Source organism: Rhinolophus ferrumequinum, chromosome 10 (assembly GCF_004115265.2).
Source record: "Rhinolophus ferrumequinum isolate MPI-CBG mRhiFer1 chromosome 10, mRhiFer1_v1.p, whole genome shotgun sequence".
Classification (NCBI taxonomy): Eukaryota; Metazoa; Chordata; class Mammalia; order Chiroptera; family Rhinolophidae; genus Rhinolophus; species Rhinolophus ferrumequinum.
Window position 1 is genome coordinate 60,448,631 of NC_046293.1, and position 20,769 is coordinate 60,469,399.

At 42.1% G+C, this 20,769-nt stretch overlaps 1 protein-coding gene across 3 annotated transcripts in view; it reads right to left on the reverse strand.

Moving 5' to 3' along the window:
• The window catches only part of PPM1H (protein phosphatase, Mg2+/Mn2+ dependent 1H), a 238,268-nt gene that overhangs the window by 123,950 nt on the left and 93,549 nt on the right, over nt 1–20,769 (reverse strand). For all 3 annotated transcript variants that reach the window (XM_033116653.1, XM_033116655.1, XM_033116654.1), the window contains exon 3: nt 2,174–2,518. In XM_033116653.1, the coding sequence (XP_032972544.1) occupies nt 2,174–2,518 (345 nt within the window). The remainder of the gene's footprint in view (nt 1–2,173; nt 2,519–20,769) is intronic.

Sequence of the window (20,769 nt, forward strand, 5' to 3'; positions counted from 1 at the left end):
CTATTTGTAATTAGGGTAAACATAAGACATCATCCAAACAGGGACACTTTTTAGAGTAAAAGGGGACAGTAGCAATGATTATTCGGGGCCAAAAGACATCAACTGGTTCCGTCACTAGCAGGGCGGGAGGTAGGGTCACCTCACTAAGTACCACGAGAACCAAAGAATGATGAATACGTCACTTAAGGCCAAAAAGTCCAGGTGGGCCTCTGGCACACTGTGGGCTAGAGAAAGACTGTGGGGAAAACTGAAGAGTAAAGAGGAAGCCGGAGAGTAGGATGGATTGGAGAAGAAGAAACTTAAAACCAAAAATTCATAATACGGCACACCAGAATCCTTGGCAGGTGTTTTCCTGCCTCTCCAGATCACCTCACATCATTCTTACCTTTGAAATCTACCTTCTAACCACAGTGAAGGTCAGCTTGTTGCCTGTGGCCCATCTGGGTTCTTTCTCTCTTTGATGTGGTTCTCCATGCTAACAGTTTCCTCTGCCCAGAACGCTCTCCCAGTGTCCAGGGTTTTGTCTGCTTTACTCCTACTCCCACACCGAGCACCACGTCTCCAGGGAACCCTTGGCTTCACTTCTCTGTCAGACTCCTACTTCACCCTGCGTTTCTCCTCTGAAGGCCCTTCCCGTTTATATCTTAGTTGTTTAATACTGGCTTTGCCTAATTTGTTCAGTGCTCTTCCACAATTAGGCCTGGCATGCAGTTAGCTCTCAACAAATATTCACTTTGAATGAAATGAATGAATTACACAGGAAGTGAAACAATCGTTTCACTGGCAACTAAGTTTCCAAGAAAAATTTCAGGTAATGACCTGGTGAGTTAAAAGCTGACAATATATAAACGACAGAAATGAGACACTTTACTAAGTATTTTTTTCTGAAGGAGCCTATCATTTCAAATATAGTTGTTGCTAGTAACCCTGAGCCAGGAATGGGTAGCAACAGCCGGAGACCCTGGTGGAGGCCTGACTCAATGTGACATTGACCTCTAGTGGATAAAATGGAGAATACAGAGGTTCCAAGTAAAAGATGTTCCTTATGGCACTAGCAATTACTGAAGGAAATGAAAAACTCAAAGTTTCTTTTGTTTTTCACTTTTCTCCCATTCGGAGGATCACACTTTCAAATTTTTACCTCAATGAAATATTTGGCATTCTGAACATCAGTGTCTAAAAACACTCACACCAGAGTGTCTGTGATAGCTGGAGAGTGAGATTTGACATGATACAAAGCCTGAGTAGGAGTCAATTTTACTACCTTTTTTTCCCCCTTAAATAATCTTTTCTAGCCTCCTGGTGTTTTCCTTGGCGTTGAAAGATACCAGAAACCACTGCCCATTCACCTTGCTCAAGTCCTTCTAACATCTTTACGCATCTCTTTATCTGAAAGCAGGTTAAGAAAAATCTCTGGGACCCAAGTCACTGCCTCAGTAGAACGTGATCTCAAAGAAGGAAGGGGGTGGTGTAGAACAGCATTGTGGATTATCACGGGGCAGAGGGACAGCAAGGGACACAGAGAAACTTCACTCCCTCTCCTTGGGTGTGTTCTCTGGAGTGAGGCTTAGAGGAAAGGAGGCTGAATTCCTTCATCAGGCACATTCAAATGTAAACGTACAAACAAGTCCATGAACCCAAGTGAAACAAATGATTCTTGAGTATCAGACTGTACTTTTTTAAAGCAATAAGAATCACATTGCCAGTCATGGGGCAAAATAGCTGTTCTCAGATCAGGTTTGTAGAAAGTGGGGTAATTGTGAGCCCTTTACTAAAAGTTCTATTTCCCGAAACACCTGGAATCCATACACATGTATAAAACAGATGGCATCCAGGTTCCTTTCAATTAAGTGGAATTGTACCAGCTGGCAACAATGAGTCTGCAGAAAGAGAAGCAATAATGCATACATTTATTTAATAAGTCTATGACCTCATGCACCATCCCTCTCTCATTTTATAAATTTTGCCCAGTACTCAATGCCAGGAACTCTTATCTTGCTGCCAATTTCCACTGAGAATGGAAACCCTATTGTAAAAGGGAGATGTGCCAGTAGAACCACCCAACAAGTGGACAGATCAGAGACATCCCCTTTCAGGGAACCCTCAAGAAGCAAGTATTTGGCTTAAGTGACCTCCCTGCCCCTGCTGTCCCGGACTCTTCAGCCATACCCACCATTTCCTTGAACGCACTCTCAAGAGCCCCTATGACCAGACACTCATGTAGAATCTTCTTCTCCGTGAAGAAGCGCGTGGGTGGGGTACTAGGGGAGCCCGGAGCCCCCACCCCTCCGCGGAGCGAGGCAGCCCGGGTCAGAGTCCGGCTGTTGGCGGGCGTGTTCTCCGGTTCCTCGCCCAGGCAGGTGGGCGGGAGGACGGCCGAGTTCTTCAGGATGTCCACGATGTCCTGCAGCTGCTCCGTGATGTGGTGCTGCAGCAGGCGGGACGCCACCACCGCGGCCCCGGACCCCGCGTGACCGTCGAACAGCGACCAGTAGTGGCAGGAAACACCTTCTGATTCCTGGGGGGAGAGGGTGACAGGGAGGAGTGAGAACCACAGTGGTCACTATCCCGGGGGTGACACTGACATGGCTAGGCCTAAGGACCCCAGCGCATCCACCTGGCTGTCTAGTCTGCGAACAGTGGGGTCCAAACATGGCTAAGATACTCAGGGCAGGGTCCCCAGATTTGTCACTGCCATTACCACCACCAGAGGGATGAAGTCCCTGCCTTTCCATCGTGGGGGGTGGGGGTGGTGATCCAAATTACCACATGCTCAGTTACTATCTGGGAGCAATATATACTTGAATTTGAGGTGAAACTCCATACAAACAGATGCATGTTTAGAAGTCCAGCTTTAATATCTAACTTCTCACCTCCTGCCTCTCCAGCCCCAGAGCAAGTCCGGCCTGGAGTCTTTGGAGGAAATGAGGCACTTTTTGCAGATTCTTCGAGAGGAAATAAGTGGACCCATTTTTTTTTCTTCCCCTTTTAGGGCCCTAATACTCTCAGATAACTGCCCCATTTTTTGGTCTACATCCTGAATTTTCAGAACATGTTTTTCCATTAGACACCCAGTCTAATTCAGGCTTCAGAAGATGCAGCCAATTCAAATCTCCTTTTCCTGTTTCCTACCTCCCACAGTTTTCCAGCTGTCACTCAGCATCTTTGTTTCCTCTTCCAACCCTAAAGCTACCCATGCAGCCGTGTGCAGCCCATGTTCCCTCATCTTCCATGGATTTAGCACCTACCAGTCAATTTCTATACGATTTCAAAATGAACAGTTTTAAAAACCATGTTTGAATCACACATGTCTAAGATCTTAGCTATGGGGGAAAAAAGGAGCTCAATTCTGATATATTTGGAGGAGTAATATATTAAAAATAGAGATTATTTCAAACAGGTAAGGTGCATATGACATCCACTTCTGACTGCTAGGCTTATCTATCCCACAACAATAAATACTGAATTGCTTTTTTCACCTGAAGCCCATTAAATAAAGTTCTTTTGGTCCATCTTATTTTTTCAATTGAAGTAGATTTGACATGCAACATTGTGTAAATTTAAGGTGTACAATATGTTGATTTGATACATTTATATGTTGTAACATGATTGCAATTATAGCAATAGTTAGTACCTCTATCATGTCACGCAATTATGTCTTTTTTGGGGGTTAGAATAATTAAGATCTAATCTCTTAGCAAGTTTGATTATCATAATACGATATTATTGTCTATATTCATATACTATACATTATAGCTTTAGGACTTATTTACTACATGTTGCAAGTTTGTACCCTTAAACAACATCTTGCCTCTCCACCCCCACCCTGCGGCCCCTAGAAACCACAATTTTTGGTCTTAGAATGCTGCTGCAACACACTGTGTAGTTATGGTGACATGTGCCACTACTCTACTTGTGCCGTTTAAAACTTTGTTTTCATTCAATTCTGTGCTAGGTACTAAGAGATAAAATAGTTGTTTTTTTTTGAAGTGGACAAATATTTACTGAGCACTCTATGTAATTGGCACTGGAAGGTAAAAGACTGGATGCAATCAAGGGATTATCAGACATGGTCTGATCTTAATCCAGTGGGTAAGAGAGACATTGATCAAATAATCAAAAAAATAAACATAAGATCATAATTCTGGTGAGGGCTATCGGGAAAGGTTCCCGGTGCTGTGAGGCCAACATGTAGAGGGTCACCCTGGAGACACTTGCTGAGGACACGAGGACCAGGCTGAGGGCTGTGTGGAGTTCACAAGGAGGGGAGGGGAGGGGAGGGGAGGGGAGGGGAAGGGAAGGGAGGGGAGGCCAGGCCGCAGCAAGAGCAGGTGCAAAGTCCCCATGGTAGGAAGGGGCCTGATGAGTGAGAGGAGCCCGGCCCATGGCCATGTGGCTGAATACAGGAGTGAGGCAGAGAAGGAGGGGTGAGGCCAGGCTGCAGAGGGAGGGAGCAGCTAGACCACTCAGTCCCAACAGTCTTCCACACGAAGACTCTTGGCTTTAGCCTAGAAGTAACAAAAAGCAATCGATTGAGGCGGGAATGACAAAATTGACTCAGGTTTTTAAACGATCACTCAAACTGTCCTGTGAGGATTAAGAGAGAAGAAAGAATGAAAGTGAGGGTGCCAGTTAGGGGGTAACTACCACCCTAAAAAGACATTCAACCTAATTCAGGCAGTAGGAAACACTTATGAACAACTAAAAGCACCATAAAACAGAGGAATAAGCCCTCTCACTCAGAGGACAGTTAAGTGGTGAGAACAACGACCCAAGGCTTTACAAGGCTGGGTTCTAATGGCATCTTCAACACCAAGCCCCTGAATGGGGTTAGGGAACAGTACAGGTGTCAGACCCTGGCTGAGTCACTCTAGGGCTGGATGTCCCTGTTGTTTACCACCTCTGAGCCATGCTTTCCTAATAAATAAAATGCAGGTGGTGGCTACCTTACAGGGGAGGGGCTATTTGGGACAGTTAAGTGGTAATTTACGCCAAGTCATATGCCCGGAGCGTGCACTCATGTGTGGCTGCCATCGTGACCATTACAGTATGATCCTGGGTAAGTCACTTTCTGGGCTTCAGTGATTCAACAAAATGAGGGGCTACCCTAGAAGACGCTGATGTCTCTGCTAACTCTGAAAGTTCTATATTTAAGAAGTATAGATCAGTGTGGGCTGGGGGTGTGGGGGGAAAAGATGGGCCTTGCAGAAAGGACAAGTAGAATTTGGATGGGTTGAGAGGTGACATGGAGACCCAAGAGAGGAAAGTACCAGAAGGTTTAGGTAATGTGGCAACTCAGACAGATGCTCGGACTAGCCTCCCTTGCTCCTCACTACTGATTCTATTTGGGGCAGCAACGAATTCACTAAAAATACACACTTGCCCAGACTCTCTTGTAGCTGTATGTGGTCATATGACCCTGTACCGGCCAGTGAGCTGCAAGTGGAAGTCTCCTGGGTGGAACTTCCAGAAAACCTATTGTTTTCCTGATAAAAAGGACAACTTGACCAGCCCAGTCTTTTGAACTTCATCCTTCCCTCTTTCTTCTTGCCGGTTCACAGAAGCAACAGCTGGAGGTGGAATAACCCTCTTGCAAAAAACAGGGAAAGCTGCAGCTTAGTGTGGTGAGCCAGGAAGTCAGAAAGAGCCAGGGCCCTTGGTGTCTGGCTTGGGATGCTGGACAGCCTACCTGTGGGCATCGTGTCACGTGAGCTTCATGGCACTTTGGTAAGCCTGTTAGAGTCTGTCGCAAGAGCTGGGGACATGGGAAAGAAAGGATGTACATGTTTATATAGTATCCTGGGACTTCTGGCATGCATGGCAGGAAAGAGCAGTGCCAGATAAGTAAGGTACAAGCACAGAAAAGAATGAGAAGTAGTAGAAGGAGAATTAAACCAACCCCCCAGGAAAAGGTTTGTAATTTAAGGCATCCTTGGATAGAATTCAGGGAGTACAAAAGTCTATCTTTATTTTCACAAATCTCTGCAATTTAGCATCTCCTCCTATTACGATTGTAAGGCAACAAAGCACCGTGGTGTTAGCACGAGCTGTGATTTGGTCACCAACAGAAGTAAGGTATGGTCATTCCACACATCTTGATTTACCTTTTATGCTCATCATTACTTGCAGTAGCAATATTTTTAAACCCACCACCAGCTCTTGTTATTGGCTGCACCGGTAAAGTACATCTTGCCATATGACATCCTCACAATTAGGGAAAAGTTGCAAAAGGGAGGGAATTCTTGCTCACTCAACCTATCTCAGTCCCCAAAGGGCCCAAGGCCACTGGAGTAAAACCTGCACACGCAGTTCTCCTGCATCCAATTTAAATGAAAACCCAGCCAACGTCTTTGAGGAAGCTGCTACGATGGCAGGCGGGGATGCAAGAGGGGCAGTTGTTTCAGTGCCCGGGCACAGATTCTGTTGCACCAAACACCGTCATGTTTCTAGAGCTGTGCTTTGAATCAAAGATCAAACCCCATGAACAAACGAGCTACACTACATTTTTAAAAAGCAACTCCGAAAAACTTGTAAGATGTCATTTTTCCACAACGAAGTCTACTTCTGACTGAATAATCCAGCTCTGCTTGATGTGGGAGCCAAGCCCAGACCAAGTAAGTCAGTATCTCCGAAGGTGCAGCCCCAGCCCTGATCCTTTGTAAAGCTCCCCTCTACCCGAGGATTCTAATGAGCCGCCAAAGCTGAGAACCCTGCTAAGCATTCAGGAGACCCATGTTCCAGCCCCAAATCTGCCATCGGTTCACTGTGTGATCCTGGGCAAGTCACTTCCATTTCCCTGACCTGACGAGATTGTGTTTCCTGCTTCTGAAGTGGTACCTTAGGGAAGAAGACAGTAAGAGGGTACTGAGTGTAGAGTCCCCTTGACAATTATTTCAACCAGAGCAGCCCAGTTTTATCAGTTATAAACATAAGGGTTTTACAAAAGATTTTGGACGAAAGGATTCAACTGTTTAAAAAGATTTTTTTTGAAAGCCCTCGAACTAGATAAAACCAAGCCCATCAGGAGATTTCAGAATCTCTCATGCCCTCCTGTGGCGGGAACTTCAAGTGAGTGATCTGCTATTTAGGGAAATACAGCCACACAGTGAGCTTTCACCGCACGCTTCAATTCCAGGTCAGCTATTCAAGTCTAAGAGACGACCGCACACAGAAACACCCAGTGACGGGTCTAGCACACCCTCCCCATCATTTAACAAACGTCACACAGACAGTATTTTAAATGCCTCCTCCGTATTAGCTCAATAATTTGTATTCCAAGCCTATGAATAACTACCTTATATGAGGAATGGTTATTATCCCCATTTTATAGAGGAGACACATGAGGGACAGAGAGTGTACCTGCTCGAGGCCACCACTGAAGTGATACAGCTGGGGCCAGTGTTCAGGCTCTGAGCCATCCACCCCTATTTTAAGCTGAACCCCCCCACACCCCACACTCCACTGGCCCCTGGAGGGAAAAGTTACCCTAATGTACACTTGGCATTCGAATCCACTTCTCCACTCTGCAACCTGAGTTGCAACCTGAGTCATTTTTTTCTAAACTACAAACTCTGATCATATTTCCTTTAGCAGTCTAACAAGCTGACCTGGGGCTGGGTCCAGTCTATGAGCACCCACTTTGAAGTCTCTGAGCTAGTCTCTGATTGTCTTTCCACATTCTCTCTCTTACTCTAAATCCCACGCACACCACACTACAGCACTTGCAGTTTGTCACCAACCACTGCTATCCCTTTTGCCTAACCCCTCCCTGTCTTAATATTCATCTTAAATATCACCTCCTCCTGGATACTCTCACTGCACCCTGAGCCCACTCCAACTGCAGAATTCCTCATGTTGTACGGAAGTGCTCACCTCCCTGGTAATGATGGATTGAAAGAAAGAATATTCTGGAAAAAGGGAGCAACTAATAGGCAATGCAGGTGAAAAGAGGACATGCGGGGGCCCCGGTGGACAGTGGTTGGATTAAGGCCCACTTTCTGGAGGGCTAGGTCAGGCTGGGGTGGGAGTCTGGTGAGGCAGAGTGAGGAGACTCATTTAACTTCCATGCAGCATGAGGAATGATGAAACGCCGTGAGAGCCGGGCGTAAGGAGTACTAATCGATGGCATTCTGCAGGTGCCCTGCAAGAAGCAAGCACGAGACAAGAGGCTCTCAGAGGACTGGCCCGAGGCAAAGAGGGCTTAGGTCAGAGTGGTATCAATGGGCCTGGAGAGGAGACTAACGACATGACTGTGAGATATTTCAAAGAAAAACATGGGGCCGGAGGGGGCTACGTGGTGTCTGAAAGGGGACCAAGATACTCACAGAGATTAAAAATCTACTTGTGAAAGTGGCATGATCAAATAGTATGTGCCACATAATTATTTTGAAAAGAGTACGAGGACCCCCTTTCTCCATCACCCTCTTTACTCAAAGCGATGCCTTCAACTGCCCTCAGGTAAGAATGGATGGCTTGCTGCACAGCGTCAGACGTGAGAACCCTGAGGAACGCACACCTGCTCAGTCACACCAGCATCGAGGGCCTACATCAGCACCAGGGGTCTCAGCTAGAAATATGGCAGCTGGGGGTGCAAGTGAATCTTCGACAGAGGCCTGAAAAATCACAAGTTGTAGGAATATGATGCTTTTAAAGCATTTCAAATCTCTGATTTCACTGCAAATACACCTGTATTCTGTCACTGCATAAACTCTTCAATGACTCCCAAGTGTCCTTAAAACATGGGATCTAGCTGCTCCTCCTTTTCTAGGACCCTGCCTTGCTCCTTAGCGGTAAGTCCAGAACCTCTCTCATTCCCTCAAACCCCCAGTCACCTCTGGGACAAAAAAACCCCCGTGGGTTTTTTTCTATCTAAAACACTCATCCCTTGCCCTGCTCAGAGAACTATGTATCCTTCCGTTTTCAGTGGAGGCGTGACCTCCCCACCAAGGTTGCATGGACCACCTCAGCTCCTGTACAACAGTTCACTCCACTGGCGTGAAATTGCCTGACGTTGCCTGTGTCAGCCCAACTCAGAGACTCGCGTGTATCTCCTTCACTGTGGTATTCTCAGGGGGTGTCTGGTATAGAACAGATGCTCAATAAATGTCTATTACATATACATAGGAAGGAAGGGAGAGAATGGATTTTTTTTTCATGTCCTTTACTTTTTCAAAGCAATATAGCAGCTTGGGAAGTTAAGCATTTTATGTAAGACATTTTACATTAGTAAAACCAACAGACTACAATAAACCTAACCTACTCCAGGATTGAGGCTGACTTACCTAACTTTATTTCTGACCTCTCAGCTCTCTGAGGCCACGCGTGCTGTGCAAACAAGCAGGGAGGCAATGAGGTAGCCCCTCTCATGGTGTGCTGTCACAGTGGGGAGATTCCAGACAAAACCTAGATGTGTCCTATGGAGTCCGGCAGACATGCTGAGATGTCAGGCAGAAGGAAAGGAAACCAAGGAAGGAGGTTTGACACATTTGTACCAGTTTAAAGAAACTGGGATTTGGCATTCTCTTACTCACTGCACAGAGCTCTCACAGTTTGCAAGCCCCCTTCATGCTCCTCCCTCCCAGGTGAGCACTCTCCACCAGGGAGCACGCAAAGCTGTGAGGGTATTAAAAACAATCAGTCGGCATGCGGGCGGAAAATTATAAAGTCTTTCATATTTTTCCTCCTCAAGCTGAAGAAGAAATGAAGCTGTGCTAGTATTTCTCATACAGGCTGACACTGGCGCCCTCATGTGGTAGATTGGTCAGCCGTCTTCCTGGAACATGGATGCTCTCCCACGTTCATCAGCTTTGGCATATTTGTGGCCTGTCGCTGGGTGCATGTGCTCCCAGCCAAATGGTCTTGTCCATTGTATTACTAAGTTTTTAACTAAATTATCCCTTACAAAGTGGAGAATGGGTTTTTTTTTTTAATTCCTGCTAAGAAAATGCTGACTGAAAACATGAGCAAATGAGAACATGTCACAGCTGGCACTTCACTCCAAGTAATGCCACTCTAGTCATATCTAACAACAATAATAACCATTCTAGCCAAAAGCATCTGAAATGCTCAAGAAGACAGCTGAAATATGGAATCATATCGCTACTGTTAATGATGAATTATGCCTTGTTATTGATGAATTACCTAATGGGAACATGAAGTCTTTGCTTTTAGCAAAATAGTAAATGAGTTACTGTGGGAAATACACTTAGAACAATGCCTGGCATATAATAAACACCATCTAACTGTTAGCTGTTATCTTAAAATGCAACCTTTTCCTCTTGATTACCTTTAAATTATTTTTACATATTTATTTTTATAATTATTAAATATGTGATATTAAATATATGTTTTATAATTATTAAATATACAATAGTATGGTTATATATCAATAAATGAGCAAATATAGTGGGGGTATATACTCAAAAATATTGTCTGTAACTGATGGTTTGGAGATTGCTACTCTAGAAATAATTGTCTTACGGGAAAAGGCAGTGTCTTTCTCTTGGCTGTCTTCCCTGAAGATACAAGAACTCAACTCATTTGACACTCAGCTTCTCTTCCCTATCCCAACCGGTCATGCATTTAGATAAGCTGGGTGGGGGGTGCTATCAACAGCATAAAAGGACTACCACAAATGTAGAAATCCCACTTCGAGTTAAATCTCATGGCTGATTTCACGAAAGGCCCGGTCTGAGCATGGGATAAAACTGCCTCCCTACTTTCTCACAGTCAAAGAAAAGGTCTTAGTTATTTCCCACAGGGGAAATACAGAGTCAACATATTCTTTTGATTCACCACATAAGCTAGGATATGGCCTGATTTCCATAAAGTTTCTTGACAGTTTTCAAGGCATCCCAGTGAGGACGATAATTCAGAAGCTAGAGTAACTGCTTTAGGCATTTGATCCACAGTGAATTCCATCTCCAGGTCTTCATCGGATTCTCATAGTAACACATCAAGAGGGAGAGGAATAAGCTCATGAAGAAGCAGAGATGAGAGAAAATTTGACTAACTTCATAAAAGTCCTTCCTAGAACCCATATTCTAGTGCTGTCTACTTGGAATCATGCCCATACTGCATAGTTTGCTTGCTTTTTTTTTCCCTCTTTACCATGCCTCTTTTTGACTAACTAGCCAAATGTTTTGCTCCCCAGAGGGAAAGAACTCTTAATTTCATACACTTAGGTGAACATGTTGCTTCCTTCTCAGGAGTTGACAATATGAAATGCAGATTACTTTGGTTCAGTTCCTCCAATATTCTAAGGCAGTAAGATGTATGATAAGCTTGGTAAGTTTGTTTTTTGTTTCTAAATAAATGGCAATTTAGTCCCATATTTTAAAATACCACTAAATAAACATTAATTTCTGAGAGATACGAAGTATAACATTTGCAACAGTTTGGGTTAGTTGTGTGGTGGTTTATTCTAGACTGATAAATTAGCTCAGGGATGTTCAACTTATTACTTCACAAAATCAATAACTTCTTAAATTAGTTTACAGTAAAAACATGATATGAAATAATAATGAAATGTACATGCAAACTCCAATATTAGAATAATAACAACAGATAACATTTATGGAGTACTTATCACATATCAAGCACTGTTCAAAGTGCTTTTCATATTTTTCACTCTTTAATTCTAATAACTTTCGAGGTAGGAACTATTATTCCCAATTTACAGATGAGGGAACTGAGGCATGGAGAGGTCAAATAACTTGAATAAGGTAACACATCTCCTGAGTGGCAGGGCTGGGATTCAAATTCAGACACTCATTGTTCAATCAGAGGGCTTTTTCTTCTTGCCATGGTTTTGTGTAAACGATGGTCTTTCTATAATTTAGCAAGAAAAAATGGACTGTAAGGACAATATGATGATGAACAATTTCATTTCAGGTCTGTTCTTCGCCTGAGGCAGGGAGAGCTGTTATTTGGTTCTGAAGCTGACAGGGGAAACTACTAAATAACAACTAAACTGGAAGAGAAACCATAATGAAAATGAGAAAATATTTAGTATCAAATGATGCTGAAATCATACATATCAACATTAGAAGTTATTCTTCCTTTATTTCAGACTTTTTCAAAGAGATCTTCCTGCACTATGCCCTAAATGCTAATGGATAGAGTCAGCATGTTGTAAGTCTAGCCTCTGCAGCCAGACTGCCTGGGTTAAATCCAAACTCCACACTTTCCAGCTCTGTGCCTCAGTTTCCTCATCAGTAAAATAAAGATAATAATACTGTTTCCCCAAAAATAGGACCTACCCCGAAAATAAGTCCCAGTTAAGACTGTCAGCCAGATGGATGCATTTAGTACGTTATAACGATGTTCCAGAAGAAGATGACATGACTGTATTTGAATACATGTAGATTGTTGTACATGAAAAAACAAGACATCCTCTGAAAATACGCCCTAATGTGTCTTTTGGAGCAAAAATTAATATAAGATCCAGTCTTATTTTCAGGGAAACACAGCATAAGAGCTGGTCTTATTCTCAGGGAAATATGGTAGCACATAAGTACATGCTATGAGGTTACATGAATTAATGTTGGCAAAGCACTGAGATCAGTGTCTGGCACATGTATGCTGACTATTGTGTTTAAGGGAAAAAAAAAAAAAACAAGGGAAGAAGAAAAGAACATCTCAAGAGCTTATTGTCCTTGGCAATGTTCTTCCCTCCTAAAGCTGTAGGAACTCAGAAGACAAGTGAAGCAAGGAGAAATTTCTGTTTTCCTTTAGCCTTAGACTTGCTACAGTGGGAAAATCTACCATGGGACTGAGTTGTAGTTGTGTCCTTGGCTACTACGTCCATCTTAGTGAAACCTGGTCTTCAGAGTAAACCAATACCCACTGAGGAGGGAACTGTCAAGTTATGCTGACTGACTGACATCAGCTTGGATACTTCCTGGTTGTCAAGTCATCCTTCTTACCAGTGCACTCCTGCTTCAAAGAATCTAAGTTGATAAATAGAAAAGCTTTTTTTCTCGTTTTGTTTTTTTTTTTTTGACATGCACAGAACAAAGACCTTAATTATCTAGAGGGAAATTTTAGAGCAATAAACAGTGAGAAATAAAAGGTTGCTCCTATTGTGTGTTTTTTTTTTTTTATATCGCTGACATCATTGCAGGAAGCAAACTGCCAGATGAGGGCCAAATATTCCAGAAGGACTTGCCACTGTGGAACCACAAGCAACCTTCATTTAATGTTCTGGGGGTGAAAGAGTCCTTGCAGAAAACAGATGAAAAGAACAGTAAATCTTCTGTTCAGGGAGCTGAAATAGCCCCTTCTCATTTCCCTTTTAACTCTCCCTGCCCCAATTCGATCCTATTTGCCTTAAATTCCCACAGTGCTGCTCTAGCCTCTGCTGAGAAAAGATAATCAGCTTTCCACTCCCCTGCTGATGAACTTGGCCGCTATGTGGACACAGCCATCTCCTGTTATTGTAATTAGACACTGAACTAACAGATACTGAAACCACATGCTTTGATGTATTTTGACTAAATTACACCACATGACGGTGTTCCTCAGGAAATAGACTTGGAATTCATGTGTCCACAAGTCACGTCTTCAGCCCAAAACAATCTGTTTCAAACAGGGAGACAGATGTGGGGGAAAATGTCCTGGTTACTGCCTCAGTGCACTGTCTCCCACCCGCACTCTTACATAAGGACAGGAACTATTTTTTTCAATTACAGTTGACATTCAATATTATATTCATTTACAGTGTATAGCATAGTGGTTAGACATTCACATAGCTTATGAAGTGATCGCCCTGATAAGGCTAGTACCCACCTTTCAGCACAGTTATCACAACATTATTGACCATCTTCTCTATGCTGTACTTTAGATCCCATGACTATTTTATATCTGCTGATTTGTACTTTTTAATCCCTTTACCCAGCCCCCAACCTCCCTCCCACCAGACAACCATCAGTTTGTTCTTTGTATCTATGTGTTTCTCTTTTGGTTATTCATTATTTTGTTTTTTAGATTCTAGATATAAGTGCAATCATATGGTATTTGTCTTTCTCTGTTTGACTTATTTCACTTAGCATAATATCTTCTGGGTCCATTCATGTTGTTGCAAATGGTACAACTTCATTCTTTTTTATGGCTGAGTAATATTCCATTGTATATCTATATCTATCTATCTATCTATCTATCTATCTACCTACCTATCTATCTATGTATGTACCACAACTTTTTCATCCAATTGTCTATTGATGGACACTTATGTTGCTTCCATATCTTGGCTACTATATATGAAACATTCTTCTTCGTCTCTTGTTTTAAAGTCTATTTTGTCTGAAATAAGTTTTGCTACCCCAGTTTTTTTTTTTTTTTCCATTTCCATTTGGATGGAATATCTTTTTCCATCCCTTTACTTTGTCTGTGTGTGTGTTTTGATCTGAAGTGAGTCTCTTGTAGGCAACATATGTTAAATGTTTTGTTTTCTTATCCAGTCAGCCACCCTATATCTTTTAATTGGGACATTTAATCCATTTACATTTAAAGTAATTATTGATATGTATGTAGCTATTGTCGTTTTATTATTCATATTTTTTATCTTTTCCCCCCTCTTCTCCTTAAAGAAGTCCCTTTATCATCCCTTGTAATACTGATTTGGTGGTGATGAATTCCTTTAGCTTTTTCTTATCTGAGAAGAACAGGAACTTCTTAATATTGAGTTTATAAGATGCCCTTAAGAGTGAACCCATCTGGTGTCCTCCCCTTTTTATTTCATTCCTAGAATGAGGAGATACAAAGCTCTTGGAAAAGCTGTGTTGTCACTTGTGGATGGCAATCAGTGTAAATAAATAAAGACTCCTTAAAACCTCTCAAATCAAAGGAAAGAAAACCTAGTAATGGTGATTAGTTCCCACCAATCTTGACTTGATTAATTTAAAAACTTTCAGTAGGAGGCAGGCAGGAGGCTGTTGGGGATAAATGTTGCCCATCAAGCTTACAGCACCTTTCCTAAAGGACAATCGCACGAAGGTGTCTTCTGGAAATGCTAGCAATTTAGATTCACATCTTTCCTGCCCACCCACCCTATGCCCCCAAACAAATAATCAGAGTCTTGGGAATGTTAAGAGGCTTGCATTTTGCCATGGAGTATCTATTTTCAACCTGCCTGGCTGTGGGCTTATGGTTTCTCACACGTGAGCTACCCAGTGTGATCCAGGCACAGGGAAAGTTCCAACCCTAACTTGACATAGGAAATATCCTTCTCTCCTTCATATCCACTTCAGAGATCTCAAAACTTCTGTTCCCTATGCCTCAAAGACGTTTATTTCTTTATTTCACTAATTATATCACCAAACTCTAAATGAAAAAAAGAAAAAAAAATGGACCCATTACTGAGTATTCTGTAAGGGAGAATACAATAATTTGACCATATCCCCTTGTGTTTCTTCAGGCTAAAATACTCTAGTGCAGAATACCTTGAAACTCTTTTAGTTGTATCCCTTTAAAGTTTTATCACATCTTTTAAACACTGCTTCATTAGCTTCTGACATTTTCCTTTGTATGTAGATGGAAACTGAAATTGTGTTATCTTTTGTTATAGGTCAGGTGCTGCTGTCAAAAGCTCAGCTAAATACCGTGTTTCCCCGAAAAATAAGACCTAGCCAGACCATCAGCTCTAATGCATCTTTTGGAGCAAAAATTAATATAAGACCGGGTCTTATTTTAATATAAGACTGGGTATAATATAATATAATATAATATAATATAATATAATATTAATACTGGGTCTTATATTAATTTTTGCTCCAAAAGACACATTAGAGCTGATGGTCTGGCTAAGTAGGCCTTATTTTCGGGGAAGCACAGTACACAAAAACAAGATTCCTTCAGTAAACAAAAGCCAGGAGAGGCAGAATATAGTATATATTATTTTATCTACCAAAAACAAAAATTTTAAGTTTCTTTTAAAACAGGAAAATTAATTTGACTCCTTTGGCTACAAGACTGCTTGTACTAATAGGATAAAATAATTCTCTATGAATTGGCATAAGAGATGTCTTAAAGTTGCCCTAAAATCTTTACACCAATTAGTAATTATCTGCAGTAATAAAAAAAAATCATCTCATTGCCACCCAGCTACCCTACTGGCACTCAATACTAAAAAATATCATAAAAAATAAAACTGCACTTCTACTGAATTCATCTGCATATCACTGCTGTTTCTAACATACCGTGTATCCCCAAAAATAAGATCAGGTCTTATATTAATTTTTGCTCCAAAAGACGCATTAGGGCTTATGTTTAGGGGATGTCATCCTGAAAAATCATGCTAGGGTATATTTTCCGGTTAGGTCTTATTTTGGGGGAAACATGATATAAAGAATTCCTATAGTAATTCCTTTTTTTCTTGTCAATTTAATGTTATTTTACAGGAAATTTTAGATTTTCCTCAACAGCCAAGTAAAAGAAAGGTGATATTATACATGAAAGAAATCTGTGGACATATTTATTTTGACTTTATTAAGTTTATTGGGGATGAAGAGGTGAAAAAAGGAGGGAGGAATTAATCACAGGTATTCTGGAGAGAACCCACGCATGTACCTTTTGCATCCGTCACACATGTCAACTTTCTGTTTGCAAATGAAATAATAATGCTATTATTTAGCCTACGGTCCCATTTCTTGCTTATAACAGTATTTGCCCACTTTTTCATCCTTACCTTTCTCTCTCTGTGGCCCACAGCATAGTTCCTTCCACTCCTTGCAGCTCCTCTCTCTCCTGGGAAATTCTCTGAACTTGCCACTCCTATAATCTAAGCTTCCCTAGACCTGCTCCTGAGCTCCAAACTGGTACTTCTAACTTCCTACAAAACACTTCCACATGGAAAGTTAGAACACTCAAAACTCAAGTCATTTCTGCCCTCCCCCTCATCTTTAAACCTATGCCTGCTCCAGTGGTCCACTTTCAAGTACCAGCAGCCAGTGGCTAAAACCTGGCATCTTAACTCTTCCCTGTCCCATGCAGTTGGTCAACTGTATCTCTGACCTCGCCTCTTCTGAGCCTGTCCCTTGTTCTTAATCACTGCCTTAGTTGAAGCTTTCATTATTTCTCACCCAGATGTCTGTTTGAGCCAGACTCCTAGATGTCCCCGCCTCTAGTTTTGCTCCCCTAGACTTCCCAAGCAGCTTCCCCACTGCCATCACTGTCCTGACTCCATTATGTCCTTATGTAAAGTCATTTGGTTAAAATTCCAGCTTATTAGGACATTAATGGCTCTTGTGTGTGAAACTTGCTTGCTGCTCCCATCTTATCACACTCAAAGAGACTACCTGCGTTCCAGCACACTAGCAGACATGCCTCACGTGCTCTCATGCCAACCTGTCTTTGTATATGCAGGCTCCCTCTGTCAGAACCTCCCCTCTTTTATTTACTTGGTTAACTCCCACTCACTTTTCAAGAGAATAGCTCAAATGTCATTTATTTAGGTAAAGAAAGCTTTACCTAATCCAACCCCTCCCCTCTTCCGTTGTTTCCCAAACCACCAGTGACTAATCTGAATTAGGCTACCATACAACCTCGACTTTTCATTTCTTCTAAAACATGTTTCTTCTGTAATGCTGCTGCTTATTGACTCTTTTTGCCTCCTGAACTCAGCTGTAGGAGGACTGGAATTATATTGAGTTTATCTCCTTTTCCCCAAGGCCTAACATGCAGACTCAGTGCTCAATACATGTTTGTTGAGTAAAGAAATAGATTCACAGAGGAAAAGCAGCAGATCCACCTTAGTTGTCTCCTGCAGATGTTTTCCTGCTCTGGGCCCTATACTATCACTCCCTTTACCACCATATTTGAGTTAAGGGGATATCCTCTAGATGGGAAAAAAATTACTGGCGTCTTTTAAGTAGTATATCCAATGTCCTCTGCTAATAAATTGTTCATTCAGAGTAGAAGCCAAAGTCCTGATAACAGGCCTTCAAGGTCCTGTCAGAATCGCCTCACTCCACTCTCACTGCCTTCCTGACAATACCGCCTGCAATCCAGGCTTTACTATCTCTGCTCCAGTCACATGGGCCTTCTTGATCGTTCCTGAAAACACGAGACCTGCTCCTATCTCAGGGTCTTTGCAATTACCTAGGATGTTACTACAGAATGCTCTTCTTCCAAATAGCTGCACTTTAAGGTCTTTGCCCAAATGTCACCTTCTCCGTGATGCCTTCTTTAACCACCTCTTACACCTCACACTTCCTGTATTCCTGCTTCCCTACTTTGTGTTTCCCCTTGGAGCGTATATATTTTAACTATGTGTCTCCCTCAATGAGTGTAAGCTCCCTTTGGGTAGGGATTTTTGTCTGTTTTATTCCTAGTACACAACAAATGCTCAGTGATTCATCCAGCACAATAGACAAGAGTTTTTCAAGCTTTTAAAAAGCTGGGCAAACAACAATAAGTCAGACTACCTAATTTAAAAATGGGCAAAAACTTGAACAGACATTTTTTAAAAGAAGACATACAGCTGGCCAATAAGTACATGAAAAGATGCTCAAGAGCTCCAATCATTAGAAAGAAAAAACCACAATGAGATACCACGTCACGCCCATTAGAATGGCTACTGTTTAAAAAAAAAAAAAACACAGAAAATAACAAGTGTTGGTGAGGATGTAAAGAATTGGAACCTCGTGCATTGCTGGCGGGAATGTAAAACAGTGATGTGGAGAAGAGTATGGTGGTTCCTCAACATTTTTTAAAAATTATCATATCATCCAGCTATTTCACTCTGGGAATATATCCAAAAGAACTTAAAGCAGGGACTTGAATAGATATCTGTAGACCCATGTTCATAGCAGCATTATTCAAATAATAGCCAAAAGATGGAAGCAAGTGTTCACTGATGGATGAGTGGATAAACAAAATGATGTGTACACATACAACGGAATACTATTCAGCCTCAAAAAGGAAGGAAATTCTCACAACCTACATCTGGATGAACCTTGAAGACATCCTGGTAAGTAAAATAAGCCAGACTTAAAAAGACAAATGTTATATGATTCCACTTACATGAGGAAACCAGAGTAGGCACACTCATAAGAGATAGAAAATAGAATGGTGGTTGCCAAGTGCTGAGGGAAGGGGAAAAGAAAGGAGCTAGTGTTTAATGGCTGCGGAGTTTCAATTTGGGAAGATGAAAAAGTTCTGGAGACGGATGATGGAGACGGTTGTACAACAATATGAATGTATTTAATGCCATTGAATTATACACTTCAAAATGGGTAAAATGGCAAATTTTATGTTATATATATTTTCATTAAAAAAAAAAAGCAGCAGCACACAGCTGTTGTCTTAAGCTCTAGTAAGAAGTCTAATATATAAGGCAGGTAGATGTGAAGCTGCTGTGGCAGAAGCAGGAGATGGAGTGCCAGGATGTGTCTGCGTCCACTCTGCTGGGTACCACCTCCCTGCCCCCCTGGAGCACAGACCCCCCCCAGAGATTCAGAACCATCACAGAGAGGATCACAGCTCCATCCTAAGGTACATATGCATTGGTTTCGCTCTTCTTAAGGACAAGAAGTTAAAAAGTTACTCCTGGCTCCATTTGTAGGAGGAACTTAGCAAGAAGGAAAAATGCCATCACCAGCTGGCTTTGGGCCAAATGTCACCACTGACTTATTTTTACAGAAATCACTTTGTATCCCAGTGGCAGGGGGGAAATGTCAGAGGAAAGAGCAACATTAAATCACTGTCACCCGTTATCATTAATTAAGTCCCTGGCACATTACCTTTAATGTCGCACACTTTCTGAGCCCTTTTCCATAATAACTCAATCCTCAAAATCTGTCAAGGAACTATGATCTCCAATTTGCAAATAAATAAACATTCAAAATTCAGGGGGCATTACCCAAAGAGAATGACATACATGGGAATGATTTCAGGATCATCATCACTAATATTTATCAAGGATTAATTAAGACACTAGCTCAACATTTTCCATGGACTTACTGGATTTTATACTCCCAACCAGCCTGTTCCTACCATATTTGATAGTTACTGCCATTATTAGTCCTTTTTATAGAAGAGAACACTGAGGCTCAACAAACAAATAATAATCCCCAAATTAAATAGCTTAGTAAATGATGGACTGCACGAAAACGTCTTACTCCAAAATCCATGCACTTAATCACTATTATTCTTTTCCGCCCATGTGGGTCCTCGACTCTGATTGTTTGGGGGAAGTCTAATCAATGCTTCTTTCAGCTTTGAAAACAAGTACAACTGATTAAGTCTCCATAGGTCCCTGTGTTTCTAACTCTGAGTTGAGGTAAAACTAACAAAATTCCCTACACATAAATACAATAAGACACTATTTCTGAGACTGAGAACAGATTCCTAGACCTTTTACAATCCTATAAAAATTTATATTCAAAAATATTCTAGGGCCGGCCCGGTGGCTCAGGCGGTTAGAGCTCTTTGCTCCTAACTCTGAAGGCTGCCGGTTCCCCACATGGGCCAGTGGGCTCTCAACCACAAGGTTGCCAGTTCAATTCCTCGAGTCCCGCAAGGGATGGTGGGCAGCGCCCCCTGCAACTAAGATTGAACACGGCACCTTGAGCTGAGCTGCCGCTGAGCTCCTGGATGGCTCGTTGGTTGGAGAGCATCCTCTCAACCACAAGGTTGCCAATTCGGTTACTCGACTCCCACAAGGGATGGTGGGCTGTGCCCCTCCAACTAGAAAATGGCAACTGGACCTGGAGCTGAGCTGCGCCCTCCACAACTAAGACTGAAAGGACAACAACTTGAAGCTGAACGGCA